The sequence below is a fragment of the Salmo trutta genome, chromosome 23 (assembly GCF_901001165.1).
Source record: "Salmo trutta chromosome 23, fSalTru1.1, whole genome shotgun sequence".
Lineage (NCBI taxonomy): Eukaryota > Metazoa > Chordata > Actinopteri > Salmoniformes > Salmonidae > Salmo > Salmo trutta.
The window spans coordinates 18,079,598-18,101,254 of record NC_042979.1 but is presented as its reverse complement, the minus strand read 5'-3'; the positions used below and the strand labels follow the sequence as shown (position 1 = coordinate 18,101,254).

At 42.5% G+C, this 21,657-nt stretch overlaps 1 protein-coding gene across 3 annotated transcripts in view; it reads left to right on the top strand.

The window, feature by feature from the left end:
- LOC115159519 (colorectal mutant cancer protein) overlaps positions 1 to 19,804 on the top strand; it is a 127,830-nt gene extending 108,026 nt beyond the window's left edge. For 2 of the 3 annotated variants that reach the window (XM_029709314.1, XM_029709317.1), the window contains 7 exons: positions 714 to 814; positions 5,011 to 5,194; positions 9,849 to 10,083; positions 10,735 to 10,947; positions 13,508 to 13,599; positions 15,858 to 15,980; positions 16,464 to 19,804. In XM_029709314.1, coding sequence (XP_029565174.1) covers positions 714 to 814; positions 5,011 to 5,194; positions 9,849 to 10,083; positions 10,735 to 10,947; positions 13,508 to 13,599; positions 15,858 to 15,980; positions 16,464 to 16,644 — 1,129 coding nt within the window. In that variant the 3' untranslated portion in view covers positions 16,645 to 19,804. The remainder of the gene's footprint in view (positions 1 to 713; positions 815 to 5,010; positions 5,195 to 9,848; positions 10,084 to 10,734; positions 10,948 to 13,507; positions 13,600 to 15,857; positions 15,981 to 16,463) is intronic. The other variant, XM_029709315.1, reaches the window with a different exon arrangement.
- The last annotated feature ends 1,853 nt before the right edge of the window (positions 19,805 to 21,657 follow it).

The window sequence follows — 21,657 nt, the reverse complement described above, 5'->3', positions numbered from 1 at the left end:
TGTATGTGTGTGGATGTGTGTTTGTGTGTGTAAATGAGAAACATGTGTTTTTAAATCAGGTCTGCCCCTCTAGCATCATCCATCAAAACATACGCGTGTGCACACACACACACACACACACACACACACACACACACACACACACACACACACACAACAAATAGAGACTAGCTATGAGGAGAAAATAACTTAGAGATGTTAAATGTTTAAATTGAATGCAGGCTTCAGACTTCCTCTGTGGATGAACGACGAGTTTTTAGGCTTAATACTTAATTACCCTAGCTCTCTCTGTATTTGTTTGGAGAAAAGGTGGCTTTTTTCCTGATGTGTAATCATGACCTGATTAAACGATAGTGCCTGGCGGTTTTTCTTCCATCCCCGGGCCCCAGGCAAACACGCACGCGCTATGATGACTGTAGTTAAATAGACATCAGCACCTCTCGACCGCGTTCCTTTTGAACACGATGAAAGTGCAACACAGAGGAAGGATAAGTGGACGCGAGAGGCCTCCACGTTCCTCGTGTGCGTGAGAGAGCGCGAGAAAGAGGGAGAGAGAGCTTATGTGCGTTCTCATTTAGTAGTGCAAATAGGTTGTGTTCTCTGTCAGTCAGTGTATAGAGGCCTATGAGCTACATTGTGTGTGTGTGTGTGTGTGTGTGTGTGTGTGTGTGTGTGTGTGTGTGTTAACTGATATACCTGTGTTCTTTCCTCAGTGAACAGTGTATAGAGGCCTATGAGCTGCTGTTAGCCCTGGCGGAGAGTGAACAGAGTCTGGTATTTGGCCAGTTCAGAGCTGCCGGAGTGGGGACTGTAGGTGAGTCACACTTCGTGCCCACACAGGCTTGTTTGTTCTTTGATCAGTGCTGGTTTGTTCCTCCCTGCATTAAGAGACCCACAGTTGAACTCCTCCAACCAATCAAAGCAAAGAGGCCACCTCCCAGAAACACACGCTTCTAATCTATTACTCTTTCACAAACTGCTCCACTCACCTATGTCATTCCTTCACAAACCTCTCCTCCATCACTCCTCTTCCCTTCTCTCATCCTCCCATCATAAACGCCTATCTCCTACTCATTTGTTTCCCTCCTTCCCCAACTCTCCTCCCTCTCTCCTTCGGCTGTTGACAGGTGTCATGTCTTCAGTGAGGCATGCCATGCATCATGACTCCCTTGTCTCACACACTTCCCCCACTCCCAACCTAACCTTTTCCCCTTCAACACAAAAATACTCTCTCAGAAGAACATCCCCTTAGGGTAAATCCATTTGAATTCAATCACTTTTTGACAGCACCCCTTTTTATTTGAATGAAACCTTCCATACATATTTTTCCCATTGTAGAAGTGCTCAGTAAGTTACTTTTTGGAACTGAATGCCAAACTATTCAAGAGATTAAGGTGCTCAAAGTGGACCCATTTTGCATACCCCACCACAACATGAGACATCCATGTCTTCAGCACTGGAAAAGATAAACGGTTGCATTTTATATCATTTAAAAGCTTACAAACAGGGCTGTCAAACAAAACAAAAAAAATATGGAGAAAAAATAAATAAATAGTTTCCTTTTTTAGCTCTTTCCACTCACCGCCCTTTCATCCCGTATGCGGGTTGCAAATGTCACATTTTGTCATTGATAGGCGCCTCTCCTAATTTGGAACACAGTGCTCAGGTTCTCCTCTTCACAGCGCGGGATCGGTTTTGACTGACATCTGTTATAAACTTGAGCACTGTGTGCGACAAGAAGCCCCCATCCCTCCTGCTAATTAGGCTACTTTTGCACCATTTTTGTTGTCTGAGTTAGGAAAATACTGTAAATTGAGAGGAGTCGATGTGTTCTGAAAGATGAGACTATAGGATTATTAAGGATTATATTAAATACCGCTTTGATGTCATACAAGCAAACCACACACCCATGAGTCCAAATGAGCCCTTCACATTTCCATATTTAAAAACTCATATGCTTTTATAGTTCTTCTGTTAAAAACATTTCAATTTGGCCCTATCCATAGAGGCCAATTTCCACTAGTGTAAGGGGTTAATTAACCTTTAATGCCAATTATTAAACTGTTGATTTTCATATTTACATACAGTATCAGTCAAAAGTTTGGACACACCTACTCATTCCAGGGTTTAACACATATGGAATCATGTAGTAACCCAAAAATATTTGAGATTTGAGATTTTTGAGACCCTTTGTCTTGATGACAGCTTTGCACACTCTTGGCATTCTCTCAAAAAGCTTCACCTGGAATGCTTTTCCAACAGTCTTGAAGGAGTTCCCACATATGCTGAGCACTTGTTGGCTGCTTTTCCTTCGCTCTGCGGTCCGACTCATCCCAAACCATCTCAATTGGTTGAGGTCGGGTGATTGTGGGGGCCAGGTCATCTGATGCAGCACTCCATCACTCTCCTTCTTGGTCAAATAGCCCTTACACAGCCTGGAGGTGTGTTGGGTTATTGTCCTGTGGAAAAACAAATGACAGTCCCACTAAGCGCAAACCAGATGGGATGGCGTATCGCTGCAGAATGCTGTGGTAGCCATGCTGGTTAAGTGTGCCTTGAATACTAAATAAATCACTGACAGTGTCACCAGCAAAGCACCCCTACACGATCACACCACCTCCTCCATGCTTCACAGTGGGAACCACACATGCGGAGATTATCCGTTCACCTACTCTGCGTCTCACAAAGACATGGCGGTTGGAACCAAAAATCTCAAAGGACAGATTTCCACTGGTCTAATGTCCATTGCTCATGTTTCTTGGCCCAAGCAAGTCTCTTCTTCTTATCGGTGTCCTTTAGTAGTGGTTTCTTTGCAGCCATTCAACCATGAAGGCCTGATTCATGTAGTCTCCTCTAAACAGTTGATGTTGAGATGTGTCTGTTACTTGAACTCTGTGAAGCATTTATTTGGGCTGTAATTTCTGAGGCTGGTAACTCTGCACTTATCCTCTGCAGCAGAGGTAACTCTGGGTCTTCCTTTCCTGTGGTGGTCCTTATTAGAGCCAGTTTCATCGTAGCGCTTCATGGTTTTTGCAACTGCGCTTGAAGAAACTTTCAAAGTTCTTGAAATGTTCCACAATTACTTATTTGAGCTGTTCATACCATAATATGGACTTGGTCTTTTACCAAAGAGGGCTATCTTTTGTATACCACTCCTACCTTGTCACAACACAACTGATTGGCTGAAGAAGGAAAGAAATTCCACAAATGAACTTTTAACAAGGCACATCTGTTCATTGAAATGCATTCCAGGTGACTACCTCACGAAGCTGGTTGAGAGAATGTCAAGAGTGTGTAAAGCTGTCATCAAGGCAAAGGGTGGCTACTTTGAAGAATCTCAAAAATCAAATATATTTTGAATGTTTAAAACTTTTTTGGTTACTACGTGATTCCATTTGTGTTATTTCATAGTTTTGATGTCTTCACTATTATTCTACAATGTAGAAAATAGTAAAAAAAACAAAAAAAAACCCTGGAATGAGTAGGTGTGTCCAAACCTTTGACTGGTACTGTATGTTGTAGCTTAGATCCTAATTTACGTCATCTAATGTTTTTGTGATGTGACCGCCATTGGTTGAGACACATGCTCTTGAATACAGAGTGGGTGTCATGTTTTGCCTGATAAATGTACTAAAATGGGAATAAAATTGATATGTCAGCTTTCAAATGGTACCACAAAGATGGCTGCAGGTCCACACATCAGAGAATGCTGACTTTAATGGGAATGTCTGTCATTTTAAATTATACTTTCAATCCTCCATATGAAACCTATTGAAATCATGGAAATATAGATAATAAAATAGACAACCATTTAAGTTGACATTTGACGGTGGGTGAACAGGTGGTCATCTTTGTTGTAGTAATTAGAAGTTACAATTTCAATTCATTGAAAATGTCAGTGATGTACCAGCTAAATTGCAGTAGGCCCATCCTAGCGGTTAGAGCACTGGGCCAATTGGGTCAATCAAATCAAATGTATTTATATAGCCCTTCTTACATCAGCTGATATCTCAAAGTGCTGTACAGAAACCCAGCCTAAAACCCCAAACAGCAAGCAATGCAGGTGTAGAAGCACGGTGGCTAGGAAAACTCCCTAGAAAGGCCAAAACCTAGGAAGAAACCTAGAGCGGAACCAGGCTATGAGGGGTGGCCAGTAACCGAAAGGTTGCTGGTTCGAATACCGGAGCCGACTGAAAATCTGTCTGTGCCCTGTAAAACAACACATTTCACTGGACTTATCCGGTGTATGTGACAATATATATATATATTTTTCGGATAATTGACGTTAAATGTTAAAAAATTGCAATTTTTATTAAAACATAATTTTTTTATGAAATAATAAAATAATGTAGTTTGACAACTTTTAAATGATATCAAAGTCAATCGTTTATCTTTTCAAATGATAAAGGCATGGATGTTTCATGGTATGGGGTATGCAAAATGGGTCAACTTTGAACACATCTCCTGAATTTTTTGGTATTCGGGTCAAAAAATGTAATTTCTGTCCACTTCTAAGATAGGCAGAAGTGTATGGAAAGTGTTTAAATGAAAAGGGATGTTGTAAAAAAAATAATGAATTCAAATGGATGTGGCGCAGGGGTATAAGGCACTGCATCTCAGTGCTAGAGGTGTCATTACAGACCCTGGTTCGATCCCGGGCTGTATCACAACTGGCCGTGATCTGGAGTCCCATAGAGCGGCGCACAATTGGCCCAGTGTCATTAGGGGAGGTTTTGGCCAGGGTAGGCCGTCATTGTAAATAAGAATTTGTTCTTAACTGACTTGTCTAGTTAAATAAAATTTAAGTAAACGTATTCATCTAATGCTGACCAACTTTACATGCAGTATTTATAGCCTTTTGTAGCCATATTTACATTGTCAGTTTGAATGCTCTATTCGATCATTCTGTTCATATGGCATATCTCATTGGCCTTGTGAGAGCCCTAAAATGACTGCAGCAAATGCAAGTTATTTGACGGTTCTCTCCTTACTGTGTCTGTGTGCGTGTAGGTGAGCAGTCGGGAGAGGAGAGCATCACTCAGATCCTGAAGAGGGCCCACGACGGCAGGAAGACAGCAGAGAACGCAGCCAAGGATCTGCTGGGCAGGCTGGACGGTAGCTGTGGAGCTGCATTCGCTGTGACTGGCTGCAGCGTTCAACCATGGGAGAGCCTGTCCTCCAATAGTCACACTAGGTTTGTGTGCGAGTGTGCATGTGTGTGTTTGTAGAGTGTCTTCTAGCAGCCGTGTGTGTGTGTGTGTGTGGTGTGTGTACTTGTTTGAGAATGTCTGCACATTGGTAATTATCGTGTGTAACACGTGTTTAACTCACCAATGCATTCCTGTTTATTTTCTATGACAATCTTTCTAGTTCATTACTTATATGGAAATCCATCCCCTAAATATTCTATATTGAAACATAATTGAGGCCAACCCTCTGCTCACGTGCCCATGACAGTTCAGGCAAGGAAGCTGCTCCCTAAACAAAGCCTTAATCTACAGCCACTGCTCCAGGAGAGAGAAGACATGACATTCATATGTGGCTCACATGTTAGTCAGGAGCACAGCAGGCAATTGACAATGAATGTAGGAGATGAGAGTCCACAGTGCTGTGCTGCCGGACCAGTACACTAACGGACAATCCCTATGCTGGATCCACATCACTGATCACACGAACGAACACACGCACAGCAGGGAATCACACGCTGGCTTTTTAATCATAGACACAAATTCATAATGAAATCTTTCTCTCCCTCCGTCCCTCTCACATGTACGCACACACAGACGTACAGTTCATTCGGCAAGTTTTCAGACCCTGCAACTTTTTCCACATTTTGTTACATTACAGCCTTATTCTAAAATGGATGAAATAAAAACATGTGCTCGTCAATCTACACACAATACCCCATAAAGACAAAGAAAGAAAAGTTTTTTTAAATTTTTTTGCAAATGTATTCAAAATAAAAAACAGATTCCTTATTTACAGTTGAAGTCGGAAGTTTACATACACTTAGACTGGAGTCATTAAAACTTGTTTTTCAACCACTCCACAAATTTCTTGTTAACAAACTATAGTTTTGGCAAGTCGGTTAGGACATCTACTTTGTGCATGACACAAGTAATTTTTCCAACAATTGTTTACAGACATGTTATTTAACTTAGAATTCACTGTATCACAATTCCAGTGGGTCAGAAGTTTACATACACTAAGTTGACTGTGCCTTTAAACAGCGTGGAAAATTCCAGAAAATGTCATGGCTTTAGAAGCTTCTGATAGGCTAATAGACATCATTTGAGTCAATTGGAGGTGTACCTGTGAATGTATTTCAAGGCCTACCTTCAAACTCAGTGCCTCTTCGCTTGACATCATGGGAAAATCAAAAGAAATCAGACAAGACCTCAGGAAAAAGAATTGTAGATCTCCACAAGTCTGGTTCATCCTTGGGAGCAATTTCCAAACACCTGAAGGTACCACGTTCATCTGTACAAACAATAGTACGCAAGTATAAACACCATGGGACCACGCAGCCATCATTCCACTCAGGAAGGAGATGCGTTCTGCCTCCTAGAGGTGAACGTATTTTAGTTCGAAAAGTGCAGATCAATCCCAGAACAACAGCAAAGGACCTTGTGAAGATGCTGGAGGAAACAGGTACAAAAGTATCTATATCCACAGTAAAACGAGTCCTTTATCGACATAACCTCAAAGGCCGCTCAGCAAGGAAGAAGCCACTGCTCCAAAACCGCCAAAAAAGCCAGACTACGGTTTGCAACTGCACATGTGGACAAAGATCGTACTTTTTGGAGAAATGTCCTCTGGTCTGATGGAACAAAAATAGAACTGCTTGGCCATAATGACCATTGTTTTATGTTTGGAGGAAAAAGGGGGAGGCTTGCAAGCCAAAGAACACCATCCCAACCGTGAAGCACGGGGGTGGCAGCATCATGTTGTGGGGGTGCTTTGCTGCAGGAGGGACTGGTGCACTTCACAAAGTAGATGGCATCATGGGGATGAAAAATGATGTGGATATATTGAAGCAACATCTCAAGACATCAGTCAGGAAGTTAAAGCTTGGTCGCAAATGGGTCTTCCAAATGGACAATGACCCCAAGCATACTTCCAAAGTTGTGGCAAAGTGGCTTAAGGACAACAAAGTCAAGGTATTGGACTGGCTATCACAAAGCCCTGACCCCATCCTATAGAAAATTTGTGGGCAGAACTGAAAAAGCGTGTGTGAGCAAGGAGGCCTACAACCTGACTCAGTTACACCAGCTCTGTCAGGAGGAATGGGCCAAAATTCACCCAACTTATTGGAGGAAGCTTGTGGAAGGCTACCCGAAACGTTTGACCCAAGTTAAACAATTTGAAGGCAATGCTACCAAATACTAACATGCTGACCAGACTGGACACGTCGTGTGCGCGAGCGTCGCAAAATAAATTTAGAAATCCATGTTATTCAATTATTGCACCCACACTGCTCGCGCGTGCCACTTTCTTTTCTATTTCTGACACAGATCGCGCTGAAAGTCCTGCATTTCCTCGTTGGTTTATAGAAGCAGGTACCCACGTGCCATCTCCTCATTGGTTATACCCATGTGGGTGATTGAAAGACGAAATGTTTTGCCGGTTGTTGTGGTAAAAGTGTAGATGCCAATCACCATATAAGTTCAAAGATGAAAAGGCCTGGAAGGAGGAGAGATGACTAGAAACGATTCGGTTGGCCGTTTTATGTGTGGATTAATTGTCGGAGTAGAAGACCTTGTGCATTTCAGGTAAAATAACAACTCAATGTTTATATCCCAGGACAAATTAGCTAGCAAGTGCAAGCTAACTATCTAAATTGCCATACATGTTTAATGCTTTTCGACCTGTCCCCAAATTAATGTCATTGGTTCAGAGTTTGTTTTGATATTTTAACCTGCGTGTTGTGATTGCGTTTGGTGTAGGGGGACAAAATAAATGTATGTACGATGGCACATGCGCGCAGCCGGTTTGGGTTCCGTGTAATTGAGTGTATGTAATCTTCTAACCCACTGGGAATGTGATGAAAGAAATAAAAGCTGAAATAAATAATTCTCTTTACTATTATTCTGACATTTCACATTCTTAAAATAAAGTGGTGATCCTAACTGACCTAAGACAGGGATTTTTTACTAGGATTAAATGTCAGGAATTGTGAAAAACTGAGTTTAAAAGCTTTTGGCTAAGGTGTATGTAAACATCCGACTTCAACTGTACATAAGTATTCAGCCCCTTTGCTATGAGACTCCATTGATAATCCTTGATGTTTCTACAACTTGGAGTCCACCTGTGGTAAATTCAATTGATTGGACTTGACTTGGAAAGGCACACACCTGTCTATATACGGTCCGACAGTTGGCAGTGCATGTCAGAGTAAAAACCAAGCCATAAGGTCGAAGGAATTGTCCGTAGAGCTCAGAGACAGGATTGTGTCGAGGCACAGATCTGGGGAAGAGTACCAAAAAATGTCTGCAGCATTGAGGGTCCCTAAGAACACAGTGGCCTCCATCATTCTTAAATGGAAGAAGTTTGGAACCACCAAGACTCTACATAGACTGAGCAATCAGGGGAGAAGGGCCTTGGTCAGGGAGGTAACCAAGAACCCAATGGTCACTCTGACAAAACTTCAGAGTTCCTCTGTGGAGATGGGAGAACCTTCCAGAAGGACAACCATCTCTGCAGCAGTCCACCAATCAGGTGGTAGAGTGGCCAGGCGGAAGCCACTCCTCAGTAAAAGGCACATGACAGCCCGCTTAAAGTTTGCCAAAAGGCACCTAAAGGACTCAGACCATGAGAAACAAGACTCTTTGGCCTGAATTCCAATGATGGAACAATCAGCAGCAGGGACTGGGAGACTAGTCAGGATCGAGGGAAAGATTAACAGAGCAAAGTACAGAGAGATCCTTGATGAAAACCTGCTCACGAGCGCTCAGGACCTCAGACTGGGGGCGAAGGTTCACCTTCCAACAGGAGAATGACCCTAAGCACACAGCCAAGACAATGCAAGAGTGGCTTCGGGACAAGTCTCTGAATGTCCTTGAGTGGCCCAGCCATAGCCCGGACTTGAACCCGCTCGAACATCCCTGGAGAGACCTGAAAATAGCTGTGTAGCAACACTCCCCATCCAACCTGACAGAGCCTGAGAGGATCTGCAGAGAAGAGTGGGAGAAACTCTCCCAATACAGATGTGCCAAGCTTGTAGCGTCATACCCAAGAAGACTCGAGGCTGTAATCGCTGCCAAAGGTGCTTCAACAAAGTACTGAGTAAAGGGTCTGAATACTTATGTTAATGTGATATTTCATACATTTTCAAAAATGTCTAAAAACCTATTTTTGCTTTGTCATTATGGGTGTAGATTGATGAGGGGAAAAAGCGATTTAATCAATTTTAGAATAAGGCTGAAACGTAACAAAATGTGGAAAAAGTCAAGGGGTCTGAATACTTTCCAAATGCACTGTATCTGCGTAGACGAACAGATTTGAGGCTGATTGACAACTATAAAGAGTTGTTATGCAATCATGTGTCTAACCAGGTAACTATAGTTTGGTATCAGTCTTTAGCTGGATTTCTACACAGTGTTTGGTGACTTAATTTCTCCATGTGTCCGACTTGCTTTGGCTAGAATCTGCCCATAAGGCACAGACCTAGGAACAGTTTAGCCTCTCTAATCCTGATCTTAACTGTTCAGGGGGAAATGAAGGCTAGTTCTAGATGCTACAGCTTTCACCCAACAGTGCATCATTTTATGATACTATCTCTCATCTCTACCTGTGTGTGTGTGTGTGTGTGTGTGTGTGTGTGTGTGTGTGTGTGTGTGTGTGTGTAGCACCACCAGTTCCACGGCCAGCTCATGCGACACTGACTTCTCCAGGGAGGACGAGCAGCGGCTGAAGGACTACGTGCAGCAGCTGAAGAATGACCGTGCGGCGGTCAAACTGACCATGCTGGAGCTGGAGAGCGTTCACGTCGACCCCCTAAGCTTGGAGATCAAGCCCCGGGGAGACACACACAGGCTGGACCTGGAGAACGCTGTGCTGATGCAGGAGCTCATGGCCATGAAGGTGAGGGAGGGAGAGAGAGAGGGAGAGAGGAGGGAGGGAGCATATACGCACACAAAACGTACGCTTCAGTTTAGGGAGTTAGTTAGAATCTGACACTTTGTCCCCACAGTCCTGCTCTTTTAATGAATTGAAAACCTAGTCTTTATGTCCTCCCCTGACCTTGGCGATCCGTCTGGTTGATAGGATCTTGTGGTGATGGCTCCACATAAGAGGGCAGGAATAGAATTACACTTCCCCTCTGAAATACTAAAGATTGAAACACTCTCACCTCACCATGGATGGCTGAACGTTCTCTAACAAGATGACTTGCATCAGAACTGTCCCTGTTTGACATTGACTTGCACATTATTTAGTGTTGTGGTGACATTGATAATTCCATGGCCTTCATTCTGTTATTGGCTGTACTGTGCACCATGAACTCTCTTCACTTAACCCTGACTGTAGTTAATCCCTCCCTTCTTTCCTTCCTTCCTTCCATCCTTTATATACTTCTTTCCTCCCTCCCTTTTTCCCTCTCTTTCCCCTTTCCTTCCTTCCATGTGGTTAACATCACTTGATCAGAATAATTTGTGGCTTGTGTATATTAACTTGTTTAAGCCTTTCTTTCCTTGTGTGTGTTAAGCCTTTCTTTCTCTCCCTCCTCCCCCTCAGGAGGAGATGGCGGAGCTGAAGGCCCAGCTCTACCTGCTGGAGAAGGAGAAGAAGGCGGTGGAGCTGCGGCTGAGCACGCGGGAGGCCCAGGAGCAGGCCTACCTGGTGCACATCGAGCACCTCAAGGCTGAGGTGGAGGAGCAGCAGGAGCAACGCAGGAGATCCCTCGGCTCCACTGGGAGTGGTAGTAAAGACAAGAGCCAAGCCGCCAAGGTGAAGGGACAACACACACTCACACACACACAAGAATTCACCTCAAACAACCCCCCCCCAGCGCTAACAGGGACAAGTGCCAGGGTGAGGGTGCCCCCATATTTACTCACTCAATTCTCAACCTCGAAGTAGACCTCGTCCACCTCATTGAAAAACCCAGCCCCAAACAGGTCTGCCACAGAGCCACAGAGCAGGGTTTAGGCTTGGATTGAGATTGAGATTTGTTGACCGACCTTATAGACAGTGTCTTTCCTGTACACAGCAGCACTCACTCTGACCCAGTCAGTCACATGAAATATTGAAGAGGCTCTCTGCGCAGTAGTCTCTCTGTCTCACTCTCACTCACTCACACTCACACACACACTTTCTCAGTCTGTATGTATTTGGCTCCTGGGATGACTGGTGCTTGAGCCCCCATAGACAACAGTCCTGAAGCTGTGAGGGGCTGTCACTCAGAACGGTTGGCGCACTAGTACCCCCGTTAGTGAGAATCTCCTCTGTGAGAAAGCGGTTTCTACTCTACTCCTAAAATAATTGGATTCTTTCTTATTCTGTTGGGGTTTTCTTCTGGGGAGCTGTCCGTCATTCACTCTGAGCTGGGGCCCTAGAGACGGGGACACTGTGTGCCTGGGAGAGTCATACTGTCTACACAGAGTGACAGAAATAAAAAGAAAAGACCTGCAGAGGGAGAGAGGAGAAAGGGAGGAGAGTTTAAGAAAGGCCTATTGAAAGGGAGGAAAAGTAGAAGGGGGAGAGGAGAGAGAAGCGAAGGAAGGAAGGCAAACTAAGATAAAGACTGAGTACTACTGTACTGCGTAACAGGAGCTGACAAAAGGAGGATAAGAAAATGGGAGGAGTGGGTGAGAAAGTAGACAAAGGAGGACTTACAGAGTCTCAACTATCAGACTTTTACCTGAACTCCAAAAGGTCTGGGAGGTCAATTCCATATCAGAGTGCTAAGCCCCTCACACCATCCCTGCCCTGGTCTTCTCTACCCATTTCTTTAATCCAGATAGATAGAGATCAGCTGTCTGTGTGTTGCCAGGATTAAGAAAGGGAGAACACAGGTGTGCTTTTCTCTGATCACAGCCTTGAGCTTCCAATGCTGGTGGCACTACATTAACCTTATAATCCACTGGATATGATAACAGTGTCCTTCCATACGTGAACACATGCACTTCACCTCTCTAGGCATGTAGAGACACACACCTCTCCATCTGTATTCACACACACATAACATATACACCCACGCCCTGCTATCACCGTAGCTCCTTTGGTTCAATAAAGCTTAATCCTCGGTTGCTAGGAGCAACCGACATTGAAGATGCCAATCACAGGACCATCTGTAAATGAAGGTGCTTTTCAGAGTGAAAGCCAGAGCAGCGGCTATTATTGCCTTTCACCCTTCTCTGTCCTTTTCAAACCAGCCACCTTTTATATCTACAGACCAGTTCTCATTGTTGGGGTCTAGAAATGGAACTGCTTGATTGGATCTCGCACACTGGGAAGACTAATAGGCACACACACCTCCTGCTGTGGGAGAGTATACATGTACTCACACACACACACACACACACACACACACACACACACACACACACACACACACACACACACACACACACACACACACACACACACACACACACACACCATCATTCCACTCTGTCAGAGCCATTCATCATGCACACACAAACACTGCAAGCCCAATCAAGCATAGTTCACACAGCACAAAGGCTATTACCCAACACACACACACCAACAAAACACTAACCAGCATCTCCCAGTATCTTCCCCTCCTCCCTGGTCTCTTCCCATATCCATTTCTCCACTACCTTTAATGGAAGCCATGTTCCAATATCTATCAACAGCCCTGTAATAAAATCAGGCTAGCAGCATAGCAGGCCCTGAAAGTATGACAGCATACCTGTAACTCGATAAGTCATGTAGCATGCTAAATGAATGCTCTGACATGCTTGTCCGTTGTGAATCAGGCTGTATTGTTCTGTAGTCCAGGTGTAGGGCAAATACACCGGGATAATGGGTTGAAGTGGTAGTGCTGCCACCTCATGAACCGGGTGTATGAACCTCATGAACCTCAAGTAACAGCTTGAGGTAAACGTTGCACCTAACCACAGATCTAGGATCAGATTACCCTCTCCAAATCGTAACATCAACCAGTATGTTGAGACATGCAGAGCTGACCTTAGATCACCGTCTTTAGAGGCAACTCATCCTTCTCTGGCAGGTCTGAGACGGAATGTCCTGCGGAGTAATCAGTGTTTTGGGATTGGTGACATGGGCTTGGTTTATTAATGCGATTTAGTTATATGACTGATTATGTAATGGTGTCTTGAGCTCTTTTACTTGTTCTGTTGTGTGTTATGGTATTGAATTAGAGTGATTGAGGCCAATGTTAACTTGATCACTGTAAGTCTTGTATCTGTAGGCAGCCTAATCACCTCAGCCCATCACGTCACCAGGCCTTGTATGAGAATGGTCATTAGTAGCACTGCGTGGTTGTAGACCAGCTCCTCCTCATGGAAGTGTTATTTTCCAGGATTGTGGAGACTCTCCAGCCATCAGCTTGTCAGATCTGAGGACACTTAATGACAGCGACCTGGCAGCAGAGCTCACCAACGCATTGAGACGGTAAGAAACCCAACACACTGTGTGTGTGTGTGTGTGTGTGTGTGTGTGTGTGTGTGTGTGTGTGTGTGTGTGTGTGTGGTTTTTACTATCCTTGTGGGGACCAGAAGTCCTCATAAGAATAGTAAAACAAGGAAGATTCGGGGACATTTCGCCGGTCCCCACAAGGAAAAAGGCTATTTTAGGGGTTAGGTTAAGGGTTAGGGAAAATAGGATTTGGAATCAATTATTTGGTCCCCACAAGGATAGTAAAACAAACGTGTGTGTGTCAGACCTGGGATAACTATAATTCTAGCTATACTTTGTGTAAAGATTTTTGTTTTCAGAGGAACAAATAGTTACTTTGGAGGTGACTACAACTATCTGAATACAGATCTGAGAAAGCAAATACTTCAAAAATGAATACAGATCGCTCTGCCATTTCCTGGTTGCTAAAACTAATAGTTTGCCTAATTTCAGTTTTTGACAAAACAAGCAAATATAGTGTAGAGAATCATTGTACCATCTAAACCGCTGTGAAATATATTTTCCATAACCAAAACTATAGTATTTTCTGCAGTTTGAAATCCGAAAGTAAGAGCAGGAAGCATAGAAATAGCGCACATAGAACTGATCTACCTCTTCTTATACTTGCTTTCAATGAGTGACATATCTATAACACATTTTTATGTGCATTTGGTCGGGTTAACCAAAACGTTACATATTGCAGCTTTAAAGGAAGTGACGACTTTTCTGAAATTATTGAATTGGCTGCCTTCAACTAATGGCAGGGCTGTATCTGGAACGGCATGTTGAATATGGAAATAGAATGAATAGAGCACACATAATCGCATACTATTCCAATCTATCTGACAGTCATATTTGATCTACACAATACATTTCTATCTGTACATTTTGTAACTGTCCATTCTCCTGAATGTCCATTGCACCAAGTGTACATAATCAAGTCAAAGCAATGATGTTTTGTACAGATAAGTATAAATAACTTGTATTGCTCAACTACTGTATGACTCTTTCAACATGCCACTGAAAAGGTAGAATGCTGTAATACATTATATGATACCTGAAAATACTGAGTAATTCAAATACATTTGCAAACATTGCAAACAGCAAGTTGAACACTGAGCAAAAACAAATTCCAACCTCTTTGTCCATCTGAGGGTAAGTGTTCTTGTTTCAAACACACACTATACCATTTTTCTTTTTTTTTCAATTATTATTATTCTGTTTTATTTAAACTAGGCAAGTCAGTTAAGAACAAATTCTTATTTACAATGACGGCCTAGGAACAGTGGGATAGTTTACTCAGAATACAAGCTAGCATGATTTTCCACCTACCTTGGCTGTAGTTGATTCAAGAAGGCAGTTTGGGGATATTTAGTTTCCTTTAGACACTTAATAGCCATATTTTGTTACTGTTAGCATTCTCAGTAACACTTAACATGAAACTGTTCTTGTGCCTGTGTAATAAAACGGTAATTACATTAGGAACAACATTTTATTAGCATGTTGTTGCATTATACCTTGGTAATTGCATTTTAATTGCATAGCAACAAGCTGCAAGTTTTTGTAACTACTATACACAGGAGGAATAGGGACTTCCTTATTCCACTCGTGTAAAAACTCCAGTATTATGCAATTATAAAGCAATTTCCAAAGTCATATGTGACAACAATGTTGCTATTGTAATAATCACTATTGTAATAATACAGTTACTACACCAGTATAGGAACTGGATGTCAAGTGTTACTGTATTATTATGAACATATATTTGTTAGTAATTTTGAAGCTGCAAAAGTGGTCTACTCGAATGATGAGGTGATTCCATGTCCCTCATGTATTTAATTCTAGGTTATATAAAGATGAACATCTAAGAGCCCTCCAAACCATGTGCTTTTGATCATATATTTAGACTAATTCAACTAACTGTTGTAGTTTTTGGTTCTTCATCAAATATTTTGCAGCCAACAAATAAATTATTTGTTTCTTTTCAAATAATTGTATATATTTACAAACCTGTTTTCTGACAGGTATTCAAAATAATTCCAAATATGATTTGTTTTTCTGAGACCTGTATTTGAATATCAAAGAAAATAGTTGCCTTTTAGTTGAAACCCTACATAAACTGCTGTATATTCGACTACCTTGAGTATTTGAAAAGTTGCTATTTTCAAGTAAATTACAAAAATACAACTATTTTCTGCCTAGGTCTGGTGTGTGTGTCTTCCTGACTTCCTGAATCCCGTGTGTGTGTGTCTCAGAGAGAAGAGGCTGAAGGGGCGTGTCCAGGAGCTGGTGACAGCGCTGGAGAGACTAACCAAGAGCAGCGAGGTCCGCCACCAGCAGAGTGCCGAGTTCGTCAACGACCTCAAACGGGCCAACAGGTAACCATGACAACACAAAGGAGGGGAGGAAATATGTTTAGTGACTAAAAGTGGAAATGTTTATTGGTATTCAGACTTAATTCTGTGCGTGTGGGGGGGCTTGTTTATGACTACCAATAGATAAAGAATGAAAAGGTCTGGAAAAAATGAATACAGTTCAGCTATTTGGATTCAGACCCTTTTTCTTTTTTTTACTGTAATTGTTTTGTAATACAGCGTTGCCATCTAGTGGGAAAAGGGGGTGAATTGATATAGAACAGCACTATTCTTTATGGATTGCATAAACACAATTTTCCTCCTAAACACATTCAAGTTAATTACTACATCTCACTATTTCACTTTCACTGCAACCCCTCAGCACCTGTCTCTGTGACTGAACTCACCAAAATCAGAACCAACTGAAGCCAATCCATCTGTCTGTCTGCATTGTCCTGTCTAGCCATTTGACTCTCTCTCTCTCTCTCTTTCTCTCTAACTCTCTAGTAACCTGGTGGCAGCATACGAGAAGGCCAAGAAGAAGCACCAGGGCAAGCTGAAAAAGCTGGAGGCTCAAATGATGGCCATGGTGGAGCGCCACGAGACCCACGTCCGCATGCTCAAACAACGCATCACCCTGCTGGAGGAGGAGAACTCACGGCCACACACCAATGAGACGTCCCTATGAGAACTGATGAGACGTCCCTATGAGAACCGATGAGACGTCCCTATGAGAACTGATGAGACGAACTGATGAGACGTCCCTATGAGAACTGATGAGACGTCCCTATGAGAACTCATCGGACGTCCCTATGAGAACTCACCGGACATCACTATGAGAACTCACCGGACATCACTATGAGAACTCACCGGACGTCTCTATGAGAACTCACCGGACGTCCCTATGAGAACTCACCGGACGTCCCTATGAGAACTCACCAGACGTCTCTATGAGAACTCACCGGACGTCACTATGAAAACTCACCAGACGTCTCTATGAGAACTCACCAGACGTCTCTATGAGAACTCACCAGACGTTTCTATGATAACACACCGGACGTCACTATGAAAACTCACCAGACGTCTCTGAGAACTCACCAGACGTTTCTATGAGAACTCACCAGACGTTTCTATGAGAACTCACCAGACGTCTCTATGAGAACTCACCAGACGTCTCTATGAGAACTCACCAGACGTCTCTATGAGAACTCACCAGACGTCTCTATGAGAACTCACCAGACGTCTCTATGAGAACTCACCAGACGTCTCTATGAGAACTCACCAGACGTCTCTATGAGAACTCACCAGACGTCTCTATGAGAACTCACCAGACGTCTCTATGAGAACTCACCAGACGTCTCTATGAGAACTCACCAGACGTCTCTATGAGAACTCACCAGACGTCTCTATGAGAACTCACCAGACGTCTCTATGAGAACTCACCAGACGTCTCTATGAGAACTCACCAGACGTCTCTGAGAACTCACCAGACGTCTCTGAGAACTCACCAGACGTCTCTGAGAACTCACCAGACGTCTCTGAGAACTCACCAGACGTCTCTGAGAACTCACCAGACGTCTCTGAGAACTCACCAGACGTCTCTGAGAACTCACCAGACGTCTCTGAGAACTCACCAGACGTCTCTATGAGAACTCACCAGACGTCTCTATGAGAACTCACCAGACGTCTCTATGAGAACTCACCAGACGTCTCTATGAGAACTCACCAGACGTCTCTATGAGAACTCACCAGACGTCTCTATGAGAACTCACCAGACGTCTCTATGAGAACTCACCAGACGTCTCTATGAGAACTCACCAGACGTCTCTATGAGAACTCACCAGACGTCTCTGAGAACTCACCAGACGTCACTATGAGAACTCACCAGACGTCACTATGAGAACTCACAAGAATACATGGCAATGAGAGACATCACTATGAGATCTTACAGCCACATACTAACGAGGCGTCACTATGAGATCTCACGAGAACTCACTAGGAGAACTCAAAGCTCCACACCAACAGGACCTCTGTGTGAGCATTATTATGAGCAACGGTTAGAGGAGGTGACGAGGGAGAGGCAAGACTGATGTGTGTTGAGAATGTAACCCTTTCCTACCAACCCAGAGATACCCTGCAGTCCTATTGGGCACATATACGTGTGGGAGGACACTGCAGTGATAGCTGCAAGCTCATTGGCCAGCTGATGGACTGGTAGAACTGCCAGGACCTATCAGAGTTGACGCTACAAATGAACGCTACGCTATCAATCATCTCTGGAGAACAACACGTTATCATAATGTACTTTTTTTGAAAGCACTACTATCCTTACTGGCAAATTATTTGCTATTATGTCTCCCACTTTATTTCATATGTTTATGGTAGTCTTTAGTAGCCTTTTTGTTATCTCAAGGTTTGACTGCAAATTATTTTGGAAATATTTTAGATCGATGTTGTCATTTAAAGTTATTCCTTTTTGTTGCCAGTTGGCACTATTTTGAGCGATTCCCTTTTTAAGGAATTCCATTCTCTCAGCTCTACTTAACAACTTCACAGTTTTCAGTCTACAATGTACACTCTGCCATAGTGAAGACTCACTGAACACAAGGGCTCTATTCACTCAAACCTTTCACTGGGTTTGACGTCTGAATATGTCAAAAACATAATTCTTCTTGCACTGTCATTTGAATTGTCACACAGGTAGAAATGTTGTCTTTGACGTAACTGGCAAGCCTGCTTCCCAGATTGGGATAGGGCCCTAAGTCAATACCTCACAGTGTGCAAAATGTCCTTCCAATATGAATGGCAGTGTTTCAGCACGGGCCTTGAACTGTACAACAGTGAATCAATCGCAAAATACTCTAGTAGGTGTGTGTGTGTGCATGGAGGGGAGATAACAATCGGGTTTTATGTGTGTGTGAGAATGTTTGAGACAGAGATACAAGATTATGGCTTGTCATCCCCTTCATACACACAGAGTTGTTGTGCACACACAAACATTCTCTCCAGCCGCAGCACTTTTCACTTCCCTCTGGATAATATCACCACATTGCCTTGTTGAGGACTCTTTGTTTTTCTGCAAGACTTAAACCTGCAAGACCTGTTAACCAATGGCTGCTCCACTTTCTCTGGACGAGGGAACCACATACTATTCTATAGCAATCTGAGATGCTGCGTTCTCTCACTCTACCTGACTGCTGTATCGTTCAACATACGTACTACTGTATCTAGCTACTATAAGTATACTTAAGCAGGGACAGACTGGCACCTAGATGACACCCATGTTTCTAGATAACCCTCAATAGCCTGGTATACAGACATTTTAATTAGGCAGGGGTGAGGGGGTCAATTGCATATGAATTCCATCTAATTTATTTATGGAAATTGTATTTGACAATATTTTTGCTTCGATTCAATAACCAAATGTCCTTTTCATTCCCTGAGTTTCAATGTATTGACCCCAGTCCTGCTATTTGGTAAGACCCACAGCATATGAAAGCAAGCACTGGCGTGTAGACTAGTGTAGTAGTGATGTCATTTCCTCTTAATAAACTGATTATAATATTATCACGCAAATACCTGTATTCTGTTTCTGTTGTGCATCTCGACCAGACCACACTCAGGTGAATCTGGGGGATAGTCCAGTTGAGTGGGTGGTCTCATCTTCTGTTCTGTGAATGAGATGAGGGGTTAGAGGGGTAGCAAAGGAGGGTTGGCAAACTAATGACCTTATTTGCACAGATATGTTTTGTAATCAAATCTTGGCAATCATTGTTTTGTTGGTTTTAATACAGATAGTATTTGTTTATATTATAAAGTAATAAACCAATTTTAAAGTAAAATGCCAATTGAGTTCTTCTGTTTTTCTTATGCTACAATAACGCCTGTCATACAAACCAGCATTGGTACATTCAGAAGACCAGGTTTAAAGTAAAATTAAAAAAAAAAACATGTCTGTCTGTATTACGAGACTACTCTATTTTTAGTAATGTACAACTTATTTCTCACTTACAATTATTCTTTGGAACGCTACTTCTCTTACACCGTTTAAGCTAGAAATGCCATTTAAACGTAAAAACGTGTAGACCGGTCAGGAACATTTTGATATCTTTTATACTTTTTTAACTATTAAGCTTTTTGTCCATCTTTTTGTCCTCCATCCACTTATGGGATTTCTTCAGCATTCTAAAGGTCCCATTGTTACAAACTCCCAGACTTCCAACATTCTATTCACAGTAAACAATGTAACTTTTGACACAAATCAGCTATTTTGACTACTTTCCCAACAACTTAGGCAAAAACGTATAAAATCTTTGTCTACTTCTCTGCTATTGAAATCAGAACCGAATTATCTTCTACCAATCAAGAGGTAAAGCTGTTTTAGAACCACATCAACTAGTTTCATTAAGCTAACTTCCCGCTGTTGAATATAACTGGAACTTTGAAAAATGGGGAGCACAGTTAATTATACTGCACTCTAACTGCAGTTACACTGCAAAATGACTAGTAAAAATAGTTTATTTTAGATGCAGTGTTTGCACCATACTGCAGTTATACTGGACTGTTACACTCTGACTGCAATTTGTTTTCGTAAGGGGGCCTTTCATGCCAAATAGTGTCCGTTCCCACAAATAGTGTGTCCTTCTACGTCACAATAGGATTCGATGAGTTCTAGCTTCTGTTGCTAGGACTGTTGCTAAAACTTTCAACATTCTGACCGGATTACATAATTAACCAAAGCGTCTGTTGTTATGCTGGTTGCTTGGCTCTATTTTACCTCGTAGGAGGATGCGGGCAGTTGTAGATCTATTTCACCACATAAATTATTACCTCAGAATTACTCTCAAAGGAGAGGTAGAGGGGGACACTATTTGGCCGGGAGACATTATTTGGCATGACAGGCCCACATTCAAAATTCATAAGGTTGATATAGTATTCTATTAAAGTAATCAGACCAGATATTTTAATATATTTCACTTTGATTATATTCCACTGCTTCACTTAAGAAAAAAGTTTTAAACTTCTTCAACTACCACAAAAATACTTTTAAAGAGCTGAAGCAAGTCACAAAATGTTTCTTCATGGGAAATGACCATCTAGTTTGTAGTGCTACACTGCTACTTGCAAGTCTTGAGTATCTGTCTCCATAGTAACGTCATCAACAACTTAGGTAACATAACTAAAGTCTACTGTCTACTGCACCTATGAAAGGTAAGTGAGAATAGACAGTTAAACAAAAGAATTGTCTGAAGGAGATTGTAAATGTTTGATTCACTGTTCATGTCTGTCAGCTCTTGTGAGTGGGCCTATGTTTGTTAGATTCCCTGTTTGTGTCAATTTTGGCTACCTGTTGTGTGTGTTGTATTACCTCTTGTTTGTCACAATTAGTCGGTGTGTTAGTGCTTATGAATGGCTTCTGAGGACCAAGGTTTGCAGAACAGAGCTCTGGTGACCAGCTCAGGGAAGAGGAAGGAGAAACTCCGTCACAGTGTAGTGGCAAGGCCAGTCCACCTCAGCCCTGCAGGTAGGCAGCACACATGCATACACACACACCCCAGCTAGAACATCATGTTCTCAGAACCATATGTTTCTTAGAGCTTGGTAAAAGTGTGGTAGTCATATTTTTATTTTGCATACAACCTTCTCACAATTTTCTGGTTATGGCGCAGGATAGTTGCTTGGCTTTCTCAACACATTTATT